Source organism: Conger conger, chromosome 10 (assembly GCF_963514075.1).
Source record: "Conger conger chromosome 10, fConCon1.1, whole genome shotgun sequence".
Classification (NCBI taxonomy): Eukaryota; Metazoa; Chordata; class Actinopteri; order Anguilliformes; family Congridae; genus Conger; species Conger conger.
In genome coordinates, this window is record NC_083769.1 from 17563035 (window position 1) to 17582831 (window position 19797).

Here is a 19797-nt window from a genome sequence, read left to right on the forward strand (position 1 = left end):
AGTAACTATGATGCAGAAAGGTTCGTCATATTGATGGTATATAATGGCTTGAAGACCACTAACCAATTAAGGCTTTGATGTTTAAATAACACGCCGTGTTCGGGAAGACAAATTTGCCTTTAATATTTCTGTCATTTTGGAAGAGAAGGGGGGGTTGGAAGAGAAGCAGTTCCCCTCATGCCCCCCCTAGCTTTAGGTCCTAGGTTTGATTCAATCTGTGGCTTGAATTTACTGTCACCTTTCAAAGGTGACGCAAAGCTATTAATGTGTATATATAATTACAGAAGCATGTCCACAACATTCTTGTAAGCACATGGTTCATTTTGTTTGGCGCTTGGTCACCTGGAACACTGTTCACCGTCGCTGCTGTTTTCCAGATACCAGAGGCACCGTCTACCAGAAAACAAGGGGTGTGGGGCAGACGTTGTAGTAAACAGTTTGAATCCCGAGAGGTACATTTTTAGCATTACCTCATGTGCTATTGAGGGATGATTAGCACCGCCCCGTGAGACACAGCTCCCACCCGGCGCAGAGGAACACGAGGCTCTGAAGTGAGCCCCCGAGGCAGTGTGGGATTGAGTGCGCTGGCAGAATACGGGCAGGTTCCTCCATAACAGCCTTTGTTATCCTGCTTTCTAGATCTCCTCGACACCTCCCGATTTGAACAGCACCGCAAAATCATTCATACTGTACACAGTGATATGGCGATGAAAACAGGCTGTTCACTTCTAGGTTCATTGTTTACCCACAGACTTGAGAATATGCTGAGCTGTGACAAGCCGGGATTGAACACCCCCGAGGGCCTCTGCCTCTACTACATGACCGAGGGGAGCTGTCCCACACACCCATGCCACTCTGTGTTCTTTTAACCCACGTGCAGTGCAGTCCATAAGTATTTTGACAGCGACACATTTTTGTTGTTTTCACTCTATTCTCCAGCAAACCAGCAGTTGAAATAAAACAATCACTATGTGGCTTAAGTGCCGACTTTCAGCTTTAATTTGAGGGTTTTCACATCCATATTGGGTGATTATAAAAAGTAATAACCAGTAAGCCTGTAATAACCATGTAGGAAAACAGTCTTTTTATACATAAGGGTGTAGTTCAGCATGCATAAGGTCTTCTGTCTCACGCAACTGCTCTATTTTATTAAGCTGCTAACAGCTTACAGCAGAGAAAATGTGTTTTATTTTTTTTCCCCTCGTTAAGTCATGTTTTATTAATATTACTTTTAAAAGCCAAGCAGTCGAAAGCTATGATTTTCATTACCTGAAGGGTTATGATTATGGACTTTAATGATTGTAAAACCATTAATGGCTGTAAGTTCTGTTTCATGAGACAGTTTTTTGTCCCTGGTCTCAAAGTGTCACAGCAGCGCCTCATCATTAATTCAGCAGCGCTGTGTTCCTCTGAGAGGAGCCATTTTGAAATGTACGTGTGCCCATTATGCAGCTGAGCTGTTTCCTGTAGGGTCAGAAGCGTAGCCCGAGTATTCAAACTTCCCTTTCGCAAGGCAAATGGGACCAGGCCACATTCACAGTCTTTGCTCCGAATGTTTTAACGGAATGGACGATGGACGCGTACGAGTTTCCCGTCGTTCGAAACGAATTGAGGCTTCTGCGGCATTTCCCTTGACAAGGAGAAATGTATTCCGTCTTAAGTTCACGTCTTGTCGGTCTTTAGGGAGGAAAGGAGGTCTGTTCGAGCAAATTAATATTTTAAAGGTGTAATAAGTTTGAATGAGCTCCAGCTATGTGCACTCCCGCCCCGGGCTGTTTGATTTGCCCACCCCTCTCAACTGCAAAACCCTTACACAGCCTTGTAGTACCACAGAGAGCTACTGGTTCTCATCTCTGGGCTTTGATGACAGTGGCGACGTCGGAATAAATCCAGGGCACGCACGTTCATGCCATGTCAGCTACGCGCGCTGCAGTGACCCTCTTCTTTTTCTTCGGCGGAGCAAGCTTCAGGCACTTGTTGGTTGCTGTCAGTTGTATTTGTCTGCTAGCAATGCACACTGTTTTTGCTGCAGTGCTGGTGTGTAACATTACGTAATACCTCTGTCCGCAGCCCAATTATTCAGCTGGGTTCTCTGACATAATTTGCTTGTGGGACCAACCTCGGTGTCACAAGGGGTGTATGTCTGATCTATATTGTAAGGTTGTTGCTGCAGTATATCATAACAGCAACAATTAGTCCTGAGTACTTAGCAGGTCAAAATGGCAGAGGAAACAAGAAACTAATATTTATGTAATGAGCTCATTGCATGTTATTTGAATGGTTAAAAAGTATTTGACTTACTGTACGCAACAAAGCTTTATGTGATAATGATGATTATTATTATTTTTATTAGGCCTATTCATTTATAGGCACTGTGTAAATCAGATGTAGGCATGTCAGGTAAATAATTGGAAATAGAAGAGGTGAAGCCCATGGATGCATCTTAGAAACCGCAGTGCATTTGCTCCAAATGATAAAACCCTACCTGAAAAAGGATTTCTGGCAGACTGAGGAAAAAATGAAATAAATTGAGCGAAAGATCTGATGTCATTAAGCAGTTAAAGCTGTGGTGACACACGTTTGGACCTTAACGTCATCACCGTCTCTACAAAGCTTGATTCCAGCTCGACCCTGAAATTCGGGAAACAGTCATTCTCCTTTCGGTAATTCTGAATGTACAGGGCAGTCTGGAAACAGTAATTATCCTTTCAGTAATTCTGGAAGTACGGGGCAGTCTGGAAACAGCGATTCCACCTGATAAAATCGAACAAATAAGCTGAGGCACACGATGTTCAGTGGGTTGTGGGAGACATTGTCGTTACCCGGAGACCGTGATTAACCGCAGCGTGGCAGGCGTCGCGCGTCTCTGTCTGACGGAGTGCAGGAGTCAGGTCACGCACAGCGGTACCAGGGCGGTGTAGGTTGGACGCTGGGTTACATTCGACAGGACCAGTCGTCCTCCTAGGTCAGGCGGTACGGACACATACGGCACAGTCTGGCGTTTCTGTGGGACGCTGGTGCTGAGTTTGTGCCGCCCTGTTGATTGCGTCACCTGTTATTCTCTGCATGAGGGATTCAGTACCCACTGCTTTCACAGAGGCATAACCCTGCCATTGCCATTGAGATAAAAATTCAGTTTTAGTCATTTTGTTTTCATATTATTTCTTCGCATTTGTCTTAGCAAGTATACCCTATTGCTCAGATATGTTGCCATTTGCAGACTGTGTAAGCAAGGCAATGGCTGATGAACCATCTTTAGCTTAAAGCACTTGGATCTCGTTTTTTGCATTGCAGTAGGCCCACATTATGTTTCTTCATGGCTGCACCCACTTAATGCAAAACATTCTCACAAGGTTATTAATAGAATTGATGCGGTTTTTAGTTGAATGGTTTTTAGTTGCGCATTAAAAATAACAAATAAACAGTGTATACTGCATGTTCTTAAAAAAACAAAAACCTCTGCACCCTCTCACTAACACAGTAGACCTACACATCTTAGAGAGTAAGCATTTAGTACATTCAGCACCGCATGTTTTCTTAAGGCTACTGTAGCTCAAATCAACCAAATATGATGTTCATGAGTTATAAAGTAAATGTAAGTCAATGGGCTGAATTCACTACCGCTGTATTTCCATTGGCCATTAAATACAATCGGAACTCCATTTAACTTTCAAAATGCTCAGCATGGCATAGTTATGAAAAGCACAAGAGCTAACAACAGCATGATGTAGTCAACAAATGATGCAGTTCATGAGTCATGCAAGGCAATTTAATTAATTCACTTTCATTATACTTACAAGTTGGCAACTGAACATAAGTAGAAGAATCTCCATTTGATGTTGATAGTGCTCAAATGTGACACCTTTAATTTTACATTGAATGGCAAGTCCTGACTAAACAAGGGGAAGGGGGATATGCTATTTGAATGTGAAACCTCAGATTGGGTGGTGCTAATGCTTGGAAAAGTTATCGACAGTGCTTTGAACCTGAATTTCTGGGCATCATTAGTCGTAGTTCACTTCACTTTCCATTATATACTCTGGGTTCAGGTGTGCATTTATATCATGTGGTGCCAGGCTGGTAATATTAAGGTGCTGTCCACCAGGTGGCAGCACCGGCCCTACAGACAGGTATGGCCACAGCTGTGATTAATTGTAATCACTGTGGCCAGTTACCTCTTTATTAGGCTATAAGAGGCCTGGGTTTTTCAGTTGAGAGAGAGCTTTGGGTTTAGAGAATTGGGGTTGTATGGACTGTTGCATTAGCTTATTTTTGTCTGTTCACCACGTTACATTTATAGTTACATTATTGGCATTTGGCAGACGCTCTTATCCAGAGCGACGTACAGTTGATTAGACTAAGCAGGAGACAATCCTCCCCTGGAGCAATGCAGGGTTAAGGGCCTTGCTCAAGGGCCCAACGGCTGTGCGGATCTTATTGTGGCTAGACCGGGATTAGAACCACTGACCTTGCGTGTCCCAGTCATTTACCTTAACCGCTACGCTACAGGCCGCCACGTGAGCAGTGGCAACCCCTGTCCCTGCATCACTGTCAAGAACAAGCACTGGTTGAACTTAACTGTGGACTGGGCATCTCCTGCTTCTGAACACCCTGATAATCCTCTTACCGGTTGATTACACTGACTCACTTCGCAGTCATACTTACGAAAGCTGATTGCAGACACGTTTGACAAATTGCCCATTCTTGCAGCTGCCTCTATGTTCACATTGTGTTCTTAGCACAGAGAGTGCAACAAAACAAACATATCTAGAATTCAAATCTACTGCATTCAAATCTGCTTTTCTGTTCCTTTGTTCTTAACATAAACACAATCCTTAATCCTGACTTTATAATGCAAATGGAAGTGTCTGTTTTGGTTTATTTTTCATTTGAAATGTTCTCTTCTGGAACAGATTTGATAGTTTCCTTGCGATTCCTGCCTTCATTGAAATGGTCTGTGTGAAAACAGTCTTCAGCAGGGATAGATATGGATGTTATATTTGAGGTGTGTGTGTCTGTTTTCTTGTTTTTGATAAGATTTAAATTGTTTAAATTGATTTAAACAGCAAAGTATTTCTGACATTTTTGTCAATTAAAAAAATAAAAATAAATAATGGAATGAAATATATGATTAATTTGACCAAGTTCATTGTGCCATGTTTGAGCAGGTTGAGAATGGGGTTCTGAGCTCATGGTTATGAGCAGCTGGGTCAGGCACAGAGTGGGGTTATGAGTGTATGGTTCTGAGCAGCCTGGTCTGGCTCAGAGTGTGGTTATGAGCTCATGGTTCTGAGAAGCTGGGTCAGGCTCAGTGTGGGGTTATGAGCGTATGGTTATGAGGCGCTGGGTTAGGCTCAGAGTGGGGTTATGAGCGTATGCTTATGAGGCACTGGGTCATGCTCAGAGTGGGGTTATGAGCATATGGTTTTGAGCAGCTGGGTCAGGCTCAGAGTGGGGTTATGAGTATATGGCTATGAGCAGCTGGGTCAGGCTCAGTGTGGGGTTATGAGCTTATGGTTTTGAGCAGCCTGGTCAGGCTCAGAATGCCGTAGGTGCTGATGACTGAGGCTAATGTAATCATAGTTCATTTGCTCCTGCATCCATAAAGACAGCATTTGTGATCAAACAGTCGACATCAACTCATGTTTGAACATGTCAGTGTGAACATGTCTGACAGCTCGCCCAGTACCTGCAGGGGAAGAAACCCAAGCAGAGAAGTGTGATGGTGAATGGCAATGAGAGGAAACTCACTCAGCAGAAAAGGGCAATAGCTCTCTTCACATCATCCCTAAACTTTCTTGTCTGCCCAGCAATATCAGTGCTCAGAAAGGTCTTCTAGATCTCTTTTGGAGCACAAAGGCATGCACGCGTTGCACTGCATTGCATTCCACTAATGTTTTCCTCTACATTTATTATTATTATTATTATTATTATTATTATTATTATTATTGCTGTTGTCATCCTCAAGTTAACACAAGTTTCCATGAGATGGTATACAGTATGAGCCTTCAAACTTGGCACCAAGGTTATCGTAATTACGAGTGTACCCACACATGCAATATTTCCGCAATAGCCCACATGGCGGTGCTATGATTAAAGGTCAAAGTTCCACCCCTTTCAAATGCCATTACTCCCACAACATTTAGCAATTCATGTGCAATGTTTTACCCCGTTTTTCAAATTGCAGTTATTACAGTTTTTTTGCATAATGCTTCTTTGTTTTTGCACCAATTTGAACAGTACTTGCAGGATATGTTCAGGGTACCGACACGCACCATAAACCAGCACAGAGACCATAAAGTTGAGATTGGGCATCGACTCAAATAAAAATGGCTGTAGCTAAGTGGATTCATCAAATTTTCATAAAACTTGGCAGACATGTTTCAGAGAGCACAGTATAGCAGACAATATAAATTGGTATCAATAGGAACCCCTGCAAATGCCAAAAACTGTTTCTCAGTAATGGACTGCAAGATTGTCATGAATTTGAAAACAATTTAAATGGTCTAGATTCATGTACTAGAACAATATGAAAGTTTGGTCATGATTGACAAATGGATATTGAATTTGGTAGAAACTCCATTTAACTGTCAAAATGCTCAGACTTGCATGCTTATCAAAGATTCCAGACCTTATAACAAGCATTTAGTACCCGAGTTTTAAAATGCATGCACAATAATTATGATAGAAACTCCATTCATCTTTTAAAAGGCTCAGCACAGCATGTTTTCTTAAGGCTCCTATGGCTCAAATCAGCCACATAGTTCATGAGTTATAAAGTAAATGTAAATCAATGGGCTGAATTCACTACCACTGTATTTTCCCTGGGCCATTAAATACAATAGGAACTTCATTTAACTTTCAAAATGCTCAGCATGACATAGTTATGAAGGGCACAAGAGCTAACAACAGCATGATGTACTCAAAAGATGATGCAGTTCATGAGTCATAAAGTACATGCAAGGCAATTTAATTCATTCACCTCCATTATACATACAACTTGCCAACTGAACATACTTAGAAGAATCTCCATTTGATGTTGATAGTTCTCAGCATGGCATTCATATCATAAAGTGCCATGAGTATCTGCCCTCCTCTTGATTTACTCTATTTTTACATATTTGTTGTACAAATCAGTTCCAGATCAAAATGTAATATGACACGGACAAATGACACGGACACAAAATTCAGTTTTTAATGATGAGCTTGGATTTACATATAGAACGTGCAGTTTTGTTGACCAGGGACATGCATCGCTGCTTATGTCATTGTAACTCAGATAGTCAATACGATTTCTGAATAGATTAAACTAAATCTGGAACACTTCATCCAAACTGAGCTGCTTTCCAATTAGTGCAGAGCTCAATGCTGGAATTCTGTAGAGGAATGAAAAAGACATTTGTGCAGTCTAGTGTAATGATTAGCGTTCTATTTAGCAGTGCTTGTACCTGCTTGTGTTACTTGTCTGAAACAAATTTTCTGAGTTGCAGATATATTTTGCCAAAGCACTAAGTGAACAGATTTTTGCAAAATGTGCAGTGAACATTTTGTTCACTTTTACCAGTATTATTAATATCTCCGCAGAGAGCACTGTTGATCCCTTGATTGGACTTTTTTCTGCCAACATAAAACCCCTGACTGCTCCCGACTGAGTTTTTCCCTCATTTGCTGTAGATCAGATGATTTATGAAACATGATGTGAAAACCAACAGAAAACACTTGACACACACACGCACATGCCTGCCTTAAGATAAAACAAACTCTAAAAGAACACATAGAATACCTTTTACTCTGTGTGGATAATGTTGAATTAGCAGAATTAGCATTGAGCATTTCACAGTCAGTTCCTGAAATGCCAATGTGAGTGTTGTACAGAATGCTGTTCTGCCTACTCCAGGAGGTTTGTGTAGGTCCTCCAGAGTGCGTGTTTGTTTAGACAATAGTTCAAACAGAGATACCAAAGGGTTTTGTGAAGGTTATAAGTAGCTGGGCTAAACCTCTGATTTCTGGATTTTACAGTCAGTATCAAATACTAACCTCACTGTTTTTTCTCAATATTGAATTATTTTTGCTGATTCGTGTAAAAAGAGCTGATTATTTTGATTTCAGTTCATTATGTTTTTTCAATGTACCAGGGAAAATGAAATAACGCTCATTGTGCATTAATACTCAAGGTATAGCCCTATAGATGACAATTTTCTGTCATTGAATCCTACCTGCACTAAGGATGGACAAACCAATTCACACCTCTGTGAGAACATGCCCCTAAGCACAGTTATAGGTGGGGACTGGAGGAAGCATGTGTGTGAATGAGCTTTATGGAGGAGAGAAGCAGACACACAGACGACTGGATGTAGAGTGCAGCTGTCAGTCATCCACAGGCTTAGCTCTGAGGCCGGGGGTTCCAGTGAGGCTGCAGTGATGAGATCAGATCTTCCAGTGAGGCTGCAGTGATGAGATCAGGTCTTCCAGTAAGGCTGCAGTGATGAGATCAGATCTTCCAGTGAGGCTGCAGTGATGAGATCAGGTCTTCCAGTGAGGCTGCAGTGATGAGATCAGGTCTTCCAGTGAGGCTGCAGTGATGAGATCAGGTCTTCCAGTGAGGCTGCAGTGATGAGAACAGGTCTTCCAGTGAGGCTGCAGTGATCATGTCAGCAAGGCCAGCACTGTATGAGAGCAACATTCATCAATATCAAATATGATATCAAATATACATCTATATACATACAAACTTCACTTCTGCCTGTGGTGCCGCTTGCTGATTTGTGGGAGATTTTCTGCCCACTAGTGGGTATCAGGGAGCAGGTGACAAATTTCAGAAGACTCCCGGACCTTTCGGGAGAGGTGGGATTGATGAAAATGGCCTGTTTTAGTCAAAGGTCGTGGTCGTGGTCTTGTCAAGTCTGGTCTTTATCTGGATCTGGTCTTGGTCCAGGTATTCATCTTGAGTGGTCTGGCTTTGGTTTAAGTCTGGGTCTTGAGGAGTCTGGTCTTGTCTCCAACCCATTTGCCAGTATTCACACACTTATATTGGTATTTGTATAATACTCGCCCACATTGTTGCATTAATGGAGCTTGACAAGACATAACCCACCAAGCATCCAGTGACTGTACTTGGAATTTTGGTAATGTTTACTCCATCTATTTTAGTCCTAATTAATCCAAAGCCAGATGTCCTTTTTAGTCTAAATATAGCCAAACTCGGATAATTATTACATAGCATTGTTATTTGTAACAACAGCCATTTTGTGTCTTGTTTCAGATGGGACTGACTGATATTTCAAATGATTCACTTGAGTAAACTGTAAATATCCTGTTAACACAGTGATTTTCTGGGAGGGAAATGTGCTACATGGCCCTGTTTGGTTGAGCACTCATTCTGTAACTGAGAGATTTGCAGGATGGGTGTGTTACTGCTCAGCCAGCCTATATGGGGGAATGGCAGGGCCCTTTCTCTCTCTGTCCTGGGGCTGCTGACTCACAGTGGTGGGAGCTTGTGTTCTCCAATGAGAGGAGCACTAACTACTGCAAGGAGGAGCAGGAGGCCTGTGTGTGTATGTGTATGTATGTGTGTGTGTGCAAGTGTGTGTGTGCGTGTGTGCAAGTGTGTGTATGTGTGTGTATGCGTGTGTCTGTGTGTGTGTAAGTGTGTGTGTGAGTGCGAGCATGTATGTGTGTGCAAGTGTGTGTGTGTGTATGTGCGTGTGTCTACATGTGTGGGTGTGTGTGTGTGTGTGTGTGTGTGTGCGTGTGTATCAGAGAGAGATGAGAGAAAATGTACTGTCTCAGTCACAAAGGGGTATGAGGCAATAAAAGTTTCCCATTGATGACATGGGGAGAGGGCATAGGGCAATAACACTCTCTCTCAGTGATAGGGGGGATGGGGGGAGCTTTTACAGTCTCTGGTGTGATTTATCACACAGTGCTTTCCCACTCCTCGCTCGCTCTCACTCTAAAGTGTGCTTCCTTTAATGCTACATGAGAGACAAAGGGGTGAGATGCTGGAGAACTTGGCTTGTAATGAGGCTTTGCACCAAAGCACATAGGCTCATACCTGCAGACATACACATGCACATGCACATAAACAGATACCATGGGTATCCTTAATAAAAATGAAGAAAAAAGACTGCATGTGATAAACGACACAGATAACATAACATAGTTTATATGTTATGTTCAAACATATGGGAAAACTACTGCATGCACTTTTATTTAAAGCACTTCCTATTATGTGTCAATGTTTTTTCTTACATGATCAAATTTTTTATAAATGCTTGTCAAAATTATTGGTACCACGACCAATTATTGTAAATTAAACCAAACAAGGTGAAATTGTCAATAAAGGTTTACTTAATTTAGGTAATCTCAGTCTAAAGGAACTATATTGTGCCATTCCATCACTTTCACTAGAGTATAAAAATTAGGTAACACGTCTGGTGATGGGGACAAAAAATTACATAAATGGAAACGGTTAAACATATCACTTAGCACTGTAAGGGGAATAATATGAAATATGGAATAGTTGTGGCGGCACAGATGGTGCAGTGGGTAGCACTGCTGCTGCAGTGGGTAGCACTGCCGCCTCACAGCAAGGAGGTCCTGGGTTCGAATCCCCGTCGGCCGGGGCCTCTCTGTGCGGAGTTTGCATGTTCTACCTGTGTTTGCGTGGGTTTCCTCCTGGTACTCCGGTTTCCTCCCACAGTCCAAAGACATGCAGGTTAGGCTGATTGGAGAGTCTAAATTGCCCATAGGTATGAGTGTATGAGTGTATGAGTGTATGAGTGTATGAGTGTGTGTGCCCTGCGATGGACTGGCGACCTGTCCAGGGTGTATTCCTGCCTTTTGCTTAATGTATGCTCTTTGTTGTACGTCGCTCTGGATAAGAGCGTCTGCTAAATGCCACGTAATGTAATGTAATGTAATGCTGGGATAGGCTCCAGCCCCCTTGTGACCCTGTTCAGGATAAGCAGGGAATGAATGAATGAATGGATGGAATAGTTGCAAACTTGCCCGGAAGAAGATACAAGTGCACAATGTCTGCACAAATGGTGAGGGAGGCCATAAAGAACCCAAGGATCACAGTTTAAGAATTGGTCATATCCTGGGGTCACCAATTCTCAAAAAGAACCATAAAATGGCACCTCCATATCAACAAACTCTTTGGATTGGTGGCACAAAGATAGCCCTTTCTAAGCACACTAAACAAAACCAAGCATCTAGAGTTGTCAAACGTCATTGGAATTATGACTGGAAGAGAGTGCTATGGTCAGATAAGTCCAAAATTCCGACAAAAGAAGAATGCAAACAAAGAGAAGCACCTCTGACCTACTTTCAAATGTGGAGGTGGTTTATTGATGTTTGGAGATATTTTGCCGGTGGCCCACTAATTAAGACTAATGGCTTAATGAATTCAGCGAAGTACCAGGAAAGTTTGGCAGAAAATCTGGTTGTCTGTGCGAGGAAGCCGACACTTGGTCAGCTAGATTGTATTGAAGCCTAGAATCAAGACTAGATACTGAAAGCTCTCTTACATTACATTACATTACATTATTGGCATACGCTCTTATCCAGAGCAACGTACGGTTGATTAGACTAAGCAAGAGACAATCCTCCCCTGGAGCAATGCAGGGTTAAGGGCCTTGTTCGAGGGCCCAACAGCTGTACGGATCTTATTGTGGCTACACCAGGATTAGAACCACCGACCTTGCATGTCCCAGTCATTTACCTTAACCACTACGCTACAGGCCGACCCCTTAGCGTTTACCTCTTATACCTCTTATACCTGCACACACCTGAGCAATGAATCCCTGAGATTTCTTTTACTCAGGTTTTTATTCTCATTATTCTCATTAAAGTTTGTTCCTTCAATAAGTGAAACCAAAGCTATGGAGGAAAACTATAACCTTGAAATATCACTGTCGCAAGATTTTGCGGACTGGTGTAAGGACACTTGAAGGCCAAAAGCTTATTTCAGTCTTGTACTGATAAATACATTCCTCATCTTACATTGTACATTCTGCCTGAGTCTGGGCCTAAAATAGGTTTCCAGCAGCTAGGCTGGGGTGGTGATAACAGGGGTGTAACAGTGCTAGTTTTTCCCAAACGAAAGTGACAATATGCTCACAGAGCCACCTCTTAGTGTGAATTTAGTGGTTCACAAAGCCTAAAAATGCTCTTACAAGATCTCATCTGACATACATACATAGCACATATTAAGAATGCATATTTTACCATGTACGTTTTGCTTCATGGATGATGAAAATCAATTCAATTTTATTCAAGTCCAAATTAAATTAACAACATCAATGGTAAAATCAATCCAGAATATTCTATAAATTGTATGATTTATAATGGAAATGAATTGGATTCCTGAAATAAAATATGTATTCACAATGTACCTCAGGTTGATTGTGTTATCTTTATTAATTTTGCATATCCACTTAGTGAGCACTTTATTAGGTAGACCTGTACAACAGCTTCCATCCATCCATCCATCCATTATCTGAACCCGCTTATCCTGAACAGGGTCGCAGGGGAGCTGGAGCCTATCCCAGCATACATTGGGCGAAAGGCAGGAATACACCCTGGACAGGTCGCCAGTCTATCTCAGGGCACACACACCATTCACTCACACACTCATACCTATGGGCAATTTAGACTCTCCAATCAGCCTAACCTGCATGTCTTTGGACTGTGGGAGGAAACCGGAGTACCCGGAGGAAACCCACGCAAACACGGGGAGAACATGCAAACTCCGCACAGAGAGGCCCCGGCCGACGGGGATTCGAACCCAGGACCTCCTTGCTGTGAGGCGGCAGTGCTACCCACTGCACCATCCGTGCCGCCACTGTACAACAGCTTATAAATGCAAATACTTAATCAGCCAATCATGTGGCAGCAACTAAATACATAAAAGCATGCAGACATGGTCAATAGATTCAGCTGTTTTTCAAACCAAATGTCAGAATGGGGAAGAAATGTGATCTAAGTGACTTCGGCTGTAGAATGAGTGTTGGTGCCAGGGTGGCTTCAATATCTTAGAAACTGCTGATCTTCTGGGATTTCGTGTTTGCAGAGAATGGTGCAAAAAACCCCAAAAAATATCCATTGAGCAGCAGTTCTGCAGGCAAAAACACCTTGTTAATGAGAGAGGTCAGTGGAGAAGAGCCAGGTGCAAAAATATTGAATGTAATGAAACAAAGAATACATACGCTTTAAGGATCAAGGACAGGTGACACCCCTACCAAACCTACAGGTAACGTGATGTGACATGTACGACCGATTGCTTTTAAACCAGCTGTTATGTCCGCACACTGGGTTATCAGTGATGCATCGAGTTATAGCATTGTTCTACTGTGCTGCAATCATTGTATTATGCCTAAGTGATGGGTATTGAATTGTGTTGCTCTGGTCTAGAGAGATCGCGAATTCAGAAGTAGGCTAAACGATGTTGTGTTGGTGCTACAACTGTGTCATGTTGTGATCTTTTCAAACACAACACCAGCCCTTTGCCATTCGACATGAAGTGATTATGCGCTATAACGTTATGTTAGGGGGAGCTCACATAGCACTTGAGAAGGAAATGTTGATTTGAAGGTACAAAAACATCAGTATCATTTCACCCAATTGTAGGGGCGGCCCTTTTTCATTCAGTTACGCTGTTTTCTGTCGTTAGGTTGGAGAGGCAGCTTGATGTAGGGCATTTTCAAACCTGCTCTTGCATGCAGATTTAGATGAAGCTAGCAGGTTTAATGAGGACCGAAGGATACAGATGCACCTAATCTTCAACCATGTTTTATTCATTGTGAATTATTTTATTATCGTTCTGCAAGCGGTAATCACCATGGAGTCAAATCCGAGTGGTGTTGATTCTATGGTCTTGTCTCGGTATTTTGATTACACGAACCCATTTCCAATGGCTCTCATTTCGTGATTGGTGTGATGTTGTGCTCCAGCATAGAGTTCTCTGTTTAGGTTTAATGTAAACAATTTTAGATGCATGTAGACATACAGTCCTGACAAGCAGTCAATAAGCTCATGTTTCCCAGCAGCCTTTGGGCTTTGGATCAGTTTTTCTTAGTAACGAGGGTGGGCAGTGGTGTATTTTTACTGGTGCGCTGAGTGATTTCTTGTGCTTTAATATTTTTTTCATATTTTTGATTAGCCCATTAGATATTCCAGATAAGCTTCTGATGACCTGCTGGCTTTACAATAGCAGGTATGGCGCATTCTGGGGTTTGTGGAAGAAAATACACTTACTAACTGCACCGCAGCTTTTACAGTGGCATAATTGTAAGGTCCCATACAATTTTCACAAATTGGATCTTTGGATAACATGCGCGAGTGATCTTTAATAACCCTACGCAGAATGAAAGTTCCATGTGCATGCTAAAGGGGGTGTGCATTGTGAGCTTTGCACCAACCAATTACATTTATGTGATTATTAGCCTTTTGCACCCTCATCGAGTCATTCATTTTTATGGTTCCGCAGTGTGCTTAGCTGTGGAGAGGGCTAAGAACATTCATAGGAAATTGCACGGGTGTCTTGAAGGATATTGTCATAGCAACATTGACTCGGGCTCATGACCTGTCTTTCATTTGTTCACATTGCTGCCTGGAAGTGAGCAAGAAATGTGTATTTACCGAAGATAATACGGTCTTTCATTGTACAGTTTCTGCTATGACTAATTTTATTTGTACATACAAGCAGTTTCGGTATGATTGCAGGCAAAGATGAAAAGCTGGAGAAGCGCTTTCGCACAACAGTTTGCCTTGTATTTTCCAACCGACGGTTTTACTGGAAGTAATACATAACAATTTTCACTACAAATCCATTAAGACAGTTATTTGTTAAATTTCACTGCGTGTGTTATAATAATACAATATGATACAGCAATATTGAAAATGTTTTTTTCCTGTCACTCCTGCTCTGTATATATGAGATGCTGTGCAAATGCCACATCCTGCTTTTTTTTTGTAAGCAATGACATTTCCAGGCTGCCTGCTCCTGTTTTGTAATGTTAAGATGTGCTCAATATCAATTAGCAGAGACTTAGTGAACATTTCATTCACGTTTTTCAGTCCAAATAAGTGGATTAACAATGTGAGCTAAAAAATATATATTCAGGTTGAGTTCACAGAAAGTGGGTATAGGTGAGCATAGCTGGAAATGAGTTAAATGCCCCCCTTGCACTTAAAAATGACTATAGAAAGTATAGTAGAGCTGATAAAGGAGGTGATGCTACCTTCGGGTGAGTCTCCTGAAGGCTCTGAGTGCGTGTTTATCAGATGTTTTAATAAATTCTGGATTCCAAATTAGGTGGGCGGCACTGCCCAAACCACAAGGGAGCTGGGTATGAAACATTGGTGCATTCTGCATGGATACACGGAATTGTCGTTGTGAATCACTGGAAGAGCTTGCCAGGTCATGTGGTTGAGCCAGCAGCCTCAGGGTGCTCCAGTGCAGGTGTTATACAGTAGAGCCAGAGGCCCTCAGGGTGCTCCAGTGCAGGTGTTATACAGTAGAGCCAGTGGCCCTCAGGGTGCTCCAGTGCAGGTGTTATACAGTAGAGCCAGTGGCCTCAGTGCTCCAGTGCAGGTGTTATACAGTAGAGCCAGTGGCCTCAGTGCTCCAGTGCAGGTGTTATACAGTAGAGCCAGAGGACTCAGTGCTCCAGTGCAGGTGTTATACAGTAGAGCCAGAGGCCTCAGTGCTCCAGTGCAGGTGTTATACAGTAGAGCCAGTGGCCTCAGTGCTCCAGTGCAGTGCCCGATCCTCTGCAGTCAGTACATACATGATGAGCTCAGATGGCTGAAGGGTCTGTTCTTGTAATTATCGGTTCTTACGTTCTTCCTTTCTCCTTCACAGATAAGCAAACAGCAACTGCAGACTGTGAAAGATCGCTTCCAGGCCTTCCTCAACGGGGAAACTCAGATTGTCGCTGACGAGGCTTTCATCAATGCGGTCCAGAGCTATTATGAGGTGAGCTCCTGCCCCCTGACAGCACCTCCTGCCCCCTAAGAGCACCTCCTACCCCCTAATAGCACCTCCTGCTCCATAACAGCACCTCCTGCCCCCTAACAGCACCTCCTGCTCCCTAACAGCACCCAGCCAGTTCTTTTGCACCTTACATCCATTAACAGCACCTTGACCTCGCTTTACATGTGATCTGCACTTACCAACATGTAGAAAAAGCACATTTGAGTCCATGCATGTTACATAATGTTAAAATAAAGGTATGACAGTTAGGATTCGCATGCAGTACTATATTACCTGAAAAATGTAAATACTACTACTACTACTACTACTACTACTAATAATAATAATATATGAAATATATTAACAAGATCAACAACATTTTATTGGTGCTTTCAGGTATTGTTGTATATTTGTATATAATGTTGTCAAATATGTGTGAATGTTTTTCTCCAAAAAGTAAGCATACAGCATACACAGTACTTTTATATTTCTATTGAAAAGTGTATATGCTGTACCAAAGGGAGCTGCCCTTTATCTGTCCTCGACAGTTATTTCTGTCTCCCTGCCCTCTCTCCCAAAACAAATTCACTGCCAAATTTCCACAAAGGAAACATTGCAAATTTGATGTTGGGGTTTCTAAACAATGGGTGAAAATATTAGCTATTGGGATGTGGTTTGTGGGGATAATGTCAGTCTGCAGGGATAATGTTTGATAGCTGCCGTTATTAGCTAATGAAATTCAGTTGACTGGCCATAATACAGTAGTTAGGTCCTGGCTACCCTGCACTGGACTACTGGACTACTGATTCTCCTGGAGATTGATCCCTGTCTTGGGCAAAGAGTGAATGGTGAAATCCAAAAGATGTTCCAGAAGACTTGAGATGTCTGATCAAAATAAAATTGATGATGAATTTATGTGTTCGTAAGTATGCGTGTTCATGTTCCAGAATTGTACTTCCAGGCAGCCAGAGCAGAATGAAACACTAGTGCTGTGCTAGCAGTGGCTAGCATAGCTCCATTCCATCACCACTAATGTTTAGCTAAAGCTAGCTACCCCATAACTTTGCTGCATATGGTTTTTGCTATTGGATATGTCAGTCAAGCATTTTGACTTTTGACTGGTATGAATGCAGCTACTACTGTATTTTTGAAGGAGACGTGGTTCTGATAGTCTGCACCTCAGTGTTGCAAAGCTATGCACATGAGTCAGAGCAAAATAGTTGTTTTCTGTGTGGGTGAGCTTCCTCATCTTGGGGGTGTAGGTGGGGATTGAGAAGGGCGGCAGAGACGTATTTGATTGTAAACAAGATATGCCTTTAATCAAACTATAAAATGGCCGATCCAAGTGTTCCTGGATGAGTATCCCACATGCTAACATTCACAACTTGTGTAACTTTAATTTCCAACAGGCATACACTACTATCCATTGTTCAATAATAATTGCTGGTGCTCCTAACTTTTAGCATTAGTGAGTTCCAGCGCTATTAAGTTGAAAGGTCAGTTTCGATCACTGCACGCTACAGTGAATGGTTTGGCTCTGCGACTGTGGCCCTGAGCCTGTCTTAGCTCTGCTAGGGAAGGACTGGACTAGGACCAAGTCCTGAAGACTGTACACAGTCATACAGAGAGCAATTACAAATCGCCATATTAATTATTAAGGCTGCTGATATTTGCTAATCAATTCAATTACACTGTGATATTCTTACTTCCTCTAGGCAGAGTATGTACACAGTTTATATTATCATTGTTCTCATAGCCAGGGGAAGCCAGGCTTGCTAATTGGGAAAAAAACCTCCCACTTTAAGATTTACGTCATTCGAGGATTGTCATTCACTAAATTAAATAAGACATGTTAAAACATGTTTTGATAATTTGTCAGCATCTTCCTCACCAGTGGCAACTGGAACTTTTCCGAGACAGCCCTGTCTGCTCTGAAATATGCTGAAATTAAATAGATTGTTTCCTCAGTCTTGATGAGTCAACATAAGCTGGTGTTCTGATCCAATCAGATGATTTTTCCATCAAGGCACTTAAGCTACTTCATGCAGCCAATTACTCCCTTGATTGAACCTATTTAATCATACATCACACTGAAGAGATTGTTAATCATGTATATAGGGCTGTAAATCCTTCTGGATTGAAACCTGCCTGTGTTTATGGTAGACTGTGGGCACCCCTGCATTAAAGTCCAGGGAAGAAGACTCTTACATTTATTCAGGCTGCGGTTCAGATTCAACAGCATCGAGCTCTGCATACAATCTGCAGGATTTCCTGACCAAAGGATACAACCAAGCTAAATCATATTTCATACATTTTGTCCATATATAATGCCCAGGAGGAAAAAAAGTTGGCTAATCAAAAGGAAATTACTCTGCTTTTGTTGGACATTCGCTACTTAGCATGCACTCTTGTGCTGTTTCATAACCTTGTATTTTTATCTGGCTTCCTTTGAATGGCACTTGAATAATTTAGAAGTAAAAGAAGGCAACCTCAGCTCTTCCTCTGTCTGTCTACTGTATCTCATTTTTCAGCTTGTTACTTTAATAACATTCATTTTTTGTATTCAGAATTAACCACAGATGCGAAATACAACTGGAATTGCTGAACATTCTTTAATTTCTCTTTATTGGACAGTATAGTATAGAGAGACAGGAAGAATGGGAGTGAGAGAGAGGGGAAGACATGCGACAAATGTCAGGGGGTCGGATTCGAACCGCCGACGTCGCAGCTCGCAATGAGCATGCAGTCAGTGCTCTACAGGCTGCGCCACTGAGACACCCCTCTTTTCTCTTTCTTTCTTACAATTGTTTACTTGTTTTGTGAAGTGCTTGAAAATATTAACAGTAGGTCGAAAATGGCAGCATTCAAAGATGTAGGGTAAGAAAAGCTGAAGGCCGGAATGCTTTTGCTGTGACATGTTTTATAATGATGGATATAGGTATAGATTCAGAGCTTTTAGGCAAGAAAGCTTAGGCATTTTTATTGTTATGTTCTCTGGAGAAACAGTCAGAAAAGTTATGATGAAGGTGTGAGCCCCTGCTTGTCTGTAACCCCCTCCCCCGTTAGGTGTTCCTGAAAAGTGACCGAGTGTCAAAGATGGTCCAGAGTGGTGGTTTCTCGGCTAACGACTCGCGGGAGGTGTTCAAGAAGCACATCGAGAAGCGCGTCCGCAGCCTGCCGGAGATCGACGGCCTGAGCAAGGAGACGGTGCTCAGCTCCTGGATGGCCAAGTTCGACACCATCTACCGGGGCGAGGAGGACCCGCGCAAGCACCAGCAGCGCCTGACCGCCAGCGCGGCCTCCGAGCTCATCCTCAGCAAGGACCAGCTCTACGAGATGTTCCAGCAGATCCTCGGCATCAAGAAGTTTGAACACCAGCTGCTGTACAATGCGTGTCAGGTAAGGACCTACTGGGGGGGTTGTTGCGACCGCAAATGCAAATACCTAGGGGCGGCCTGTGGCGTAATGGTTAAGGTACATGACTAGGACCGGCAAGTGTAGCCACAATAAGATTTGCACAGCCCATGGGCCCTTGAGCAAGGCCCTGAACCCTGTCTCCTGCTTAGTCTAAGTCAACTGTGAGTCGCTTTGACATGTAAAACGAAACACACAACAGCCACCTGTGAATGTGTGCTACCACTCGCTGCAGCAGGACTGCACCAAGCGTCCTGTCTATCCAAACTGGTTCTTTGTTGAGCATATGACTGAGATTCATTGAGTAAACAACAACCTGTAAAATGTATGGATTAATTAACGAAGACTAAATTAATTGTTCTGTAGAAGGAAGCATCTTCATCTGTGAAGCATTCATCTTTTAG

The 19797-nt window shown here is 42.5% G+C and overlaps 1 protein-coding gene across 10 annotated transcripts in view; it reads left to right on the forward strand.

Moving 5' to 3' along the window:
- LOC133138396 (calcium-dependent secretion activator 1-like) overlaps nt 1-19797 on the forward strand; it is a 117478-nt gene that overhangs the window by 14415 nt on the left and 83266 nt on the right. For all 10 annotated transcript variants that reach the window (XM_061257120.1, XM_061257121.1, XM_061257122.1 and 7 more), the window contains exons 2-3: nt 15869-15982; nt 19046-19378. In XM_061257120.1, the coding sequence (XP_061113104.1) occupies nt 15869-15982; nt 19046-19378 (447 nt within the window). The remainder of the gene's footprint in view (nt 1-15868; nt 15983-19045; nt 19379-19797) is intronic.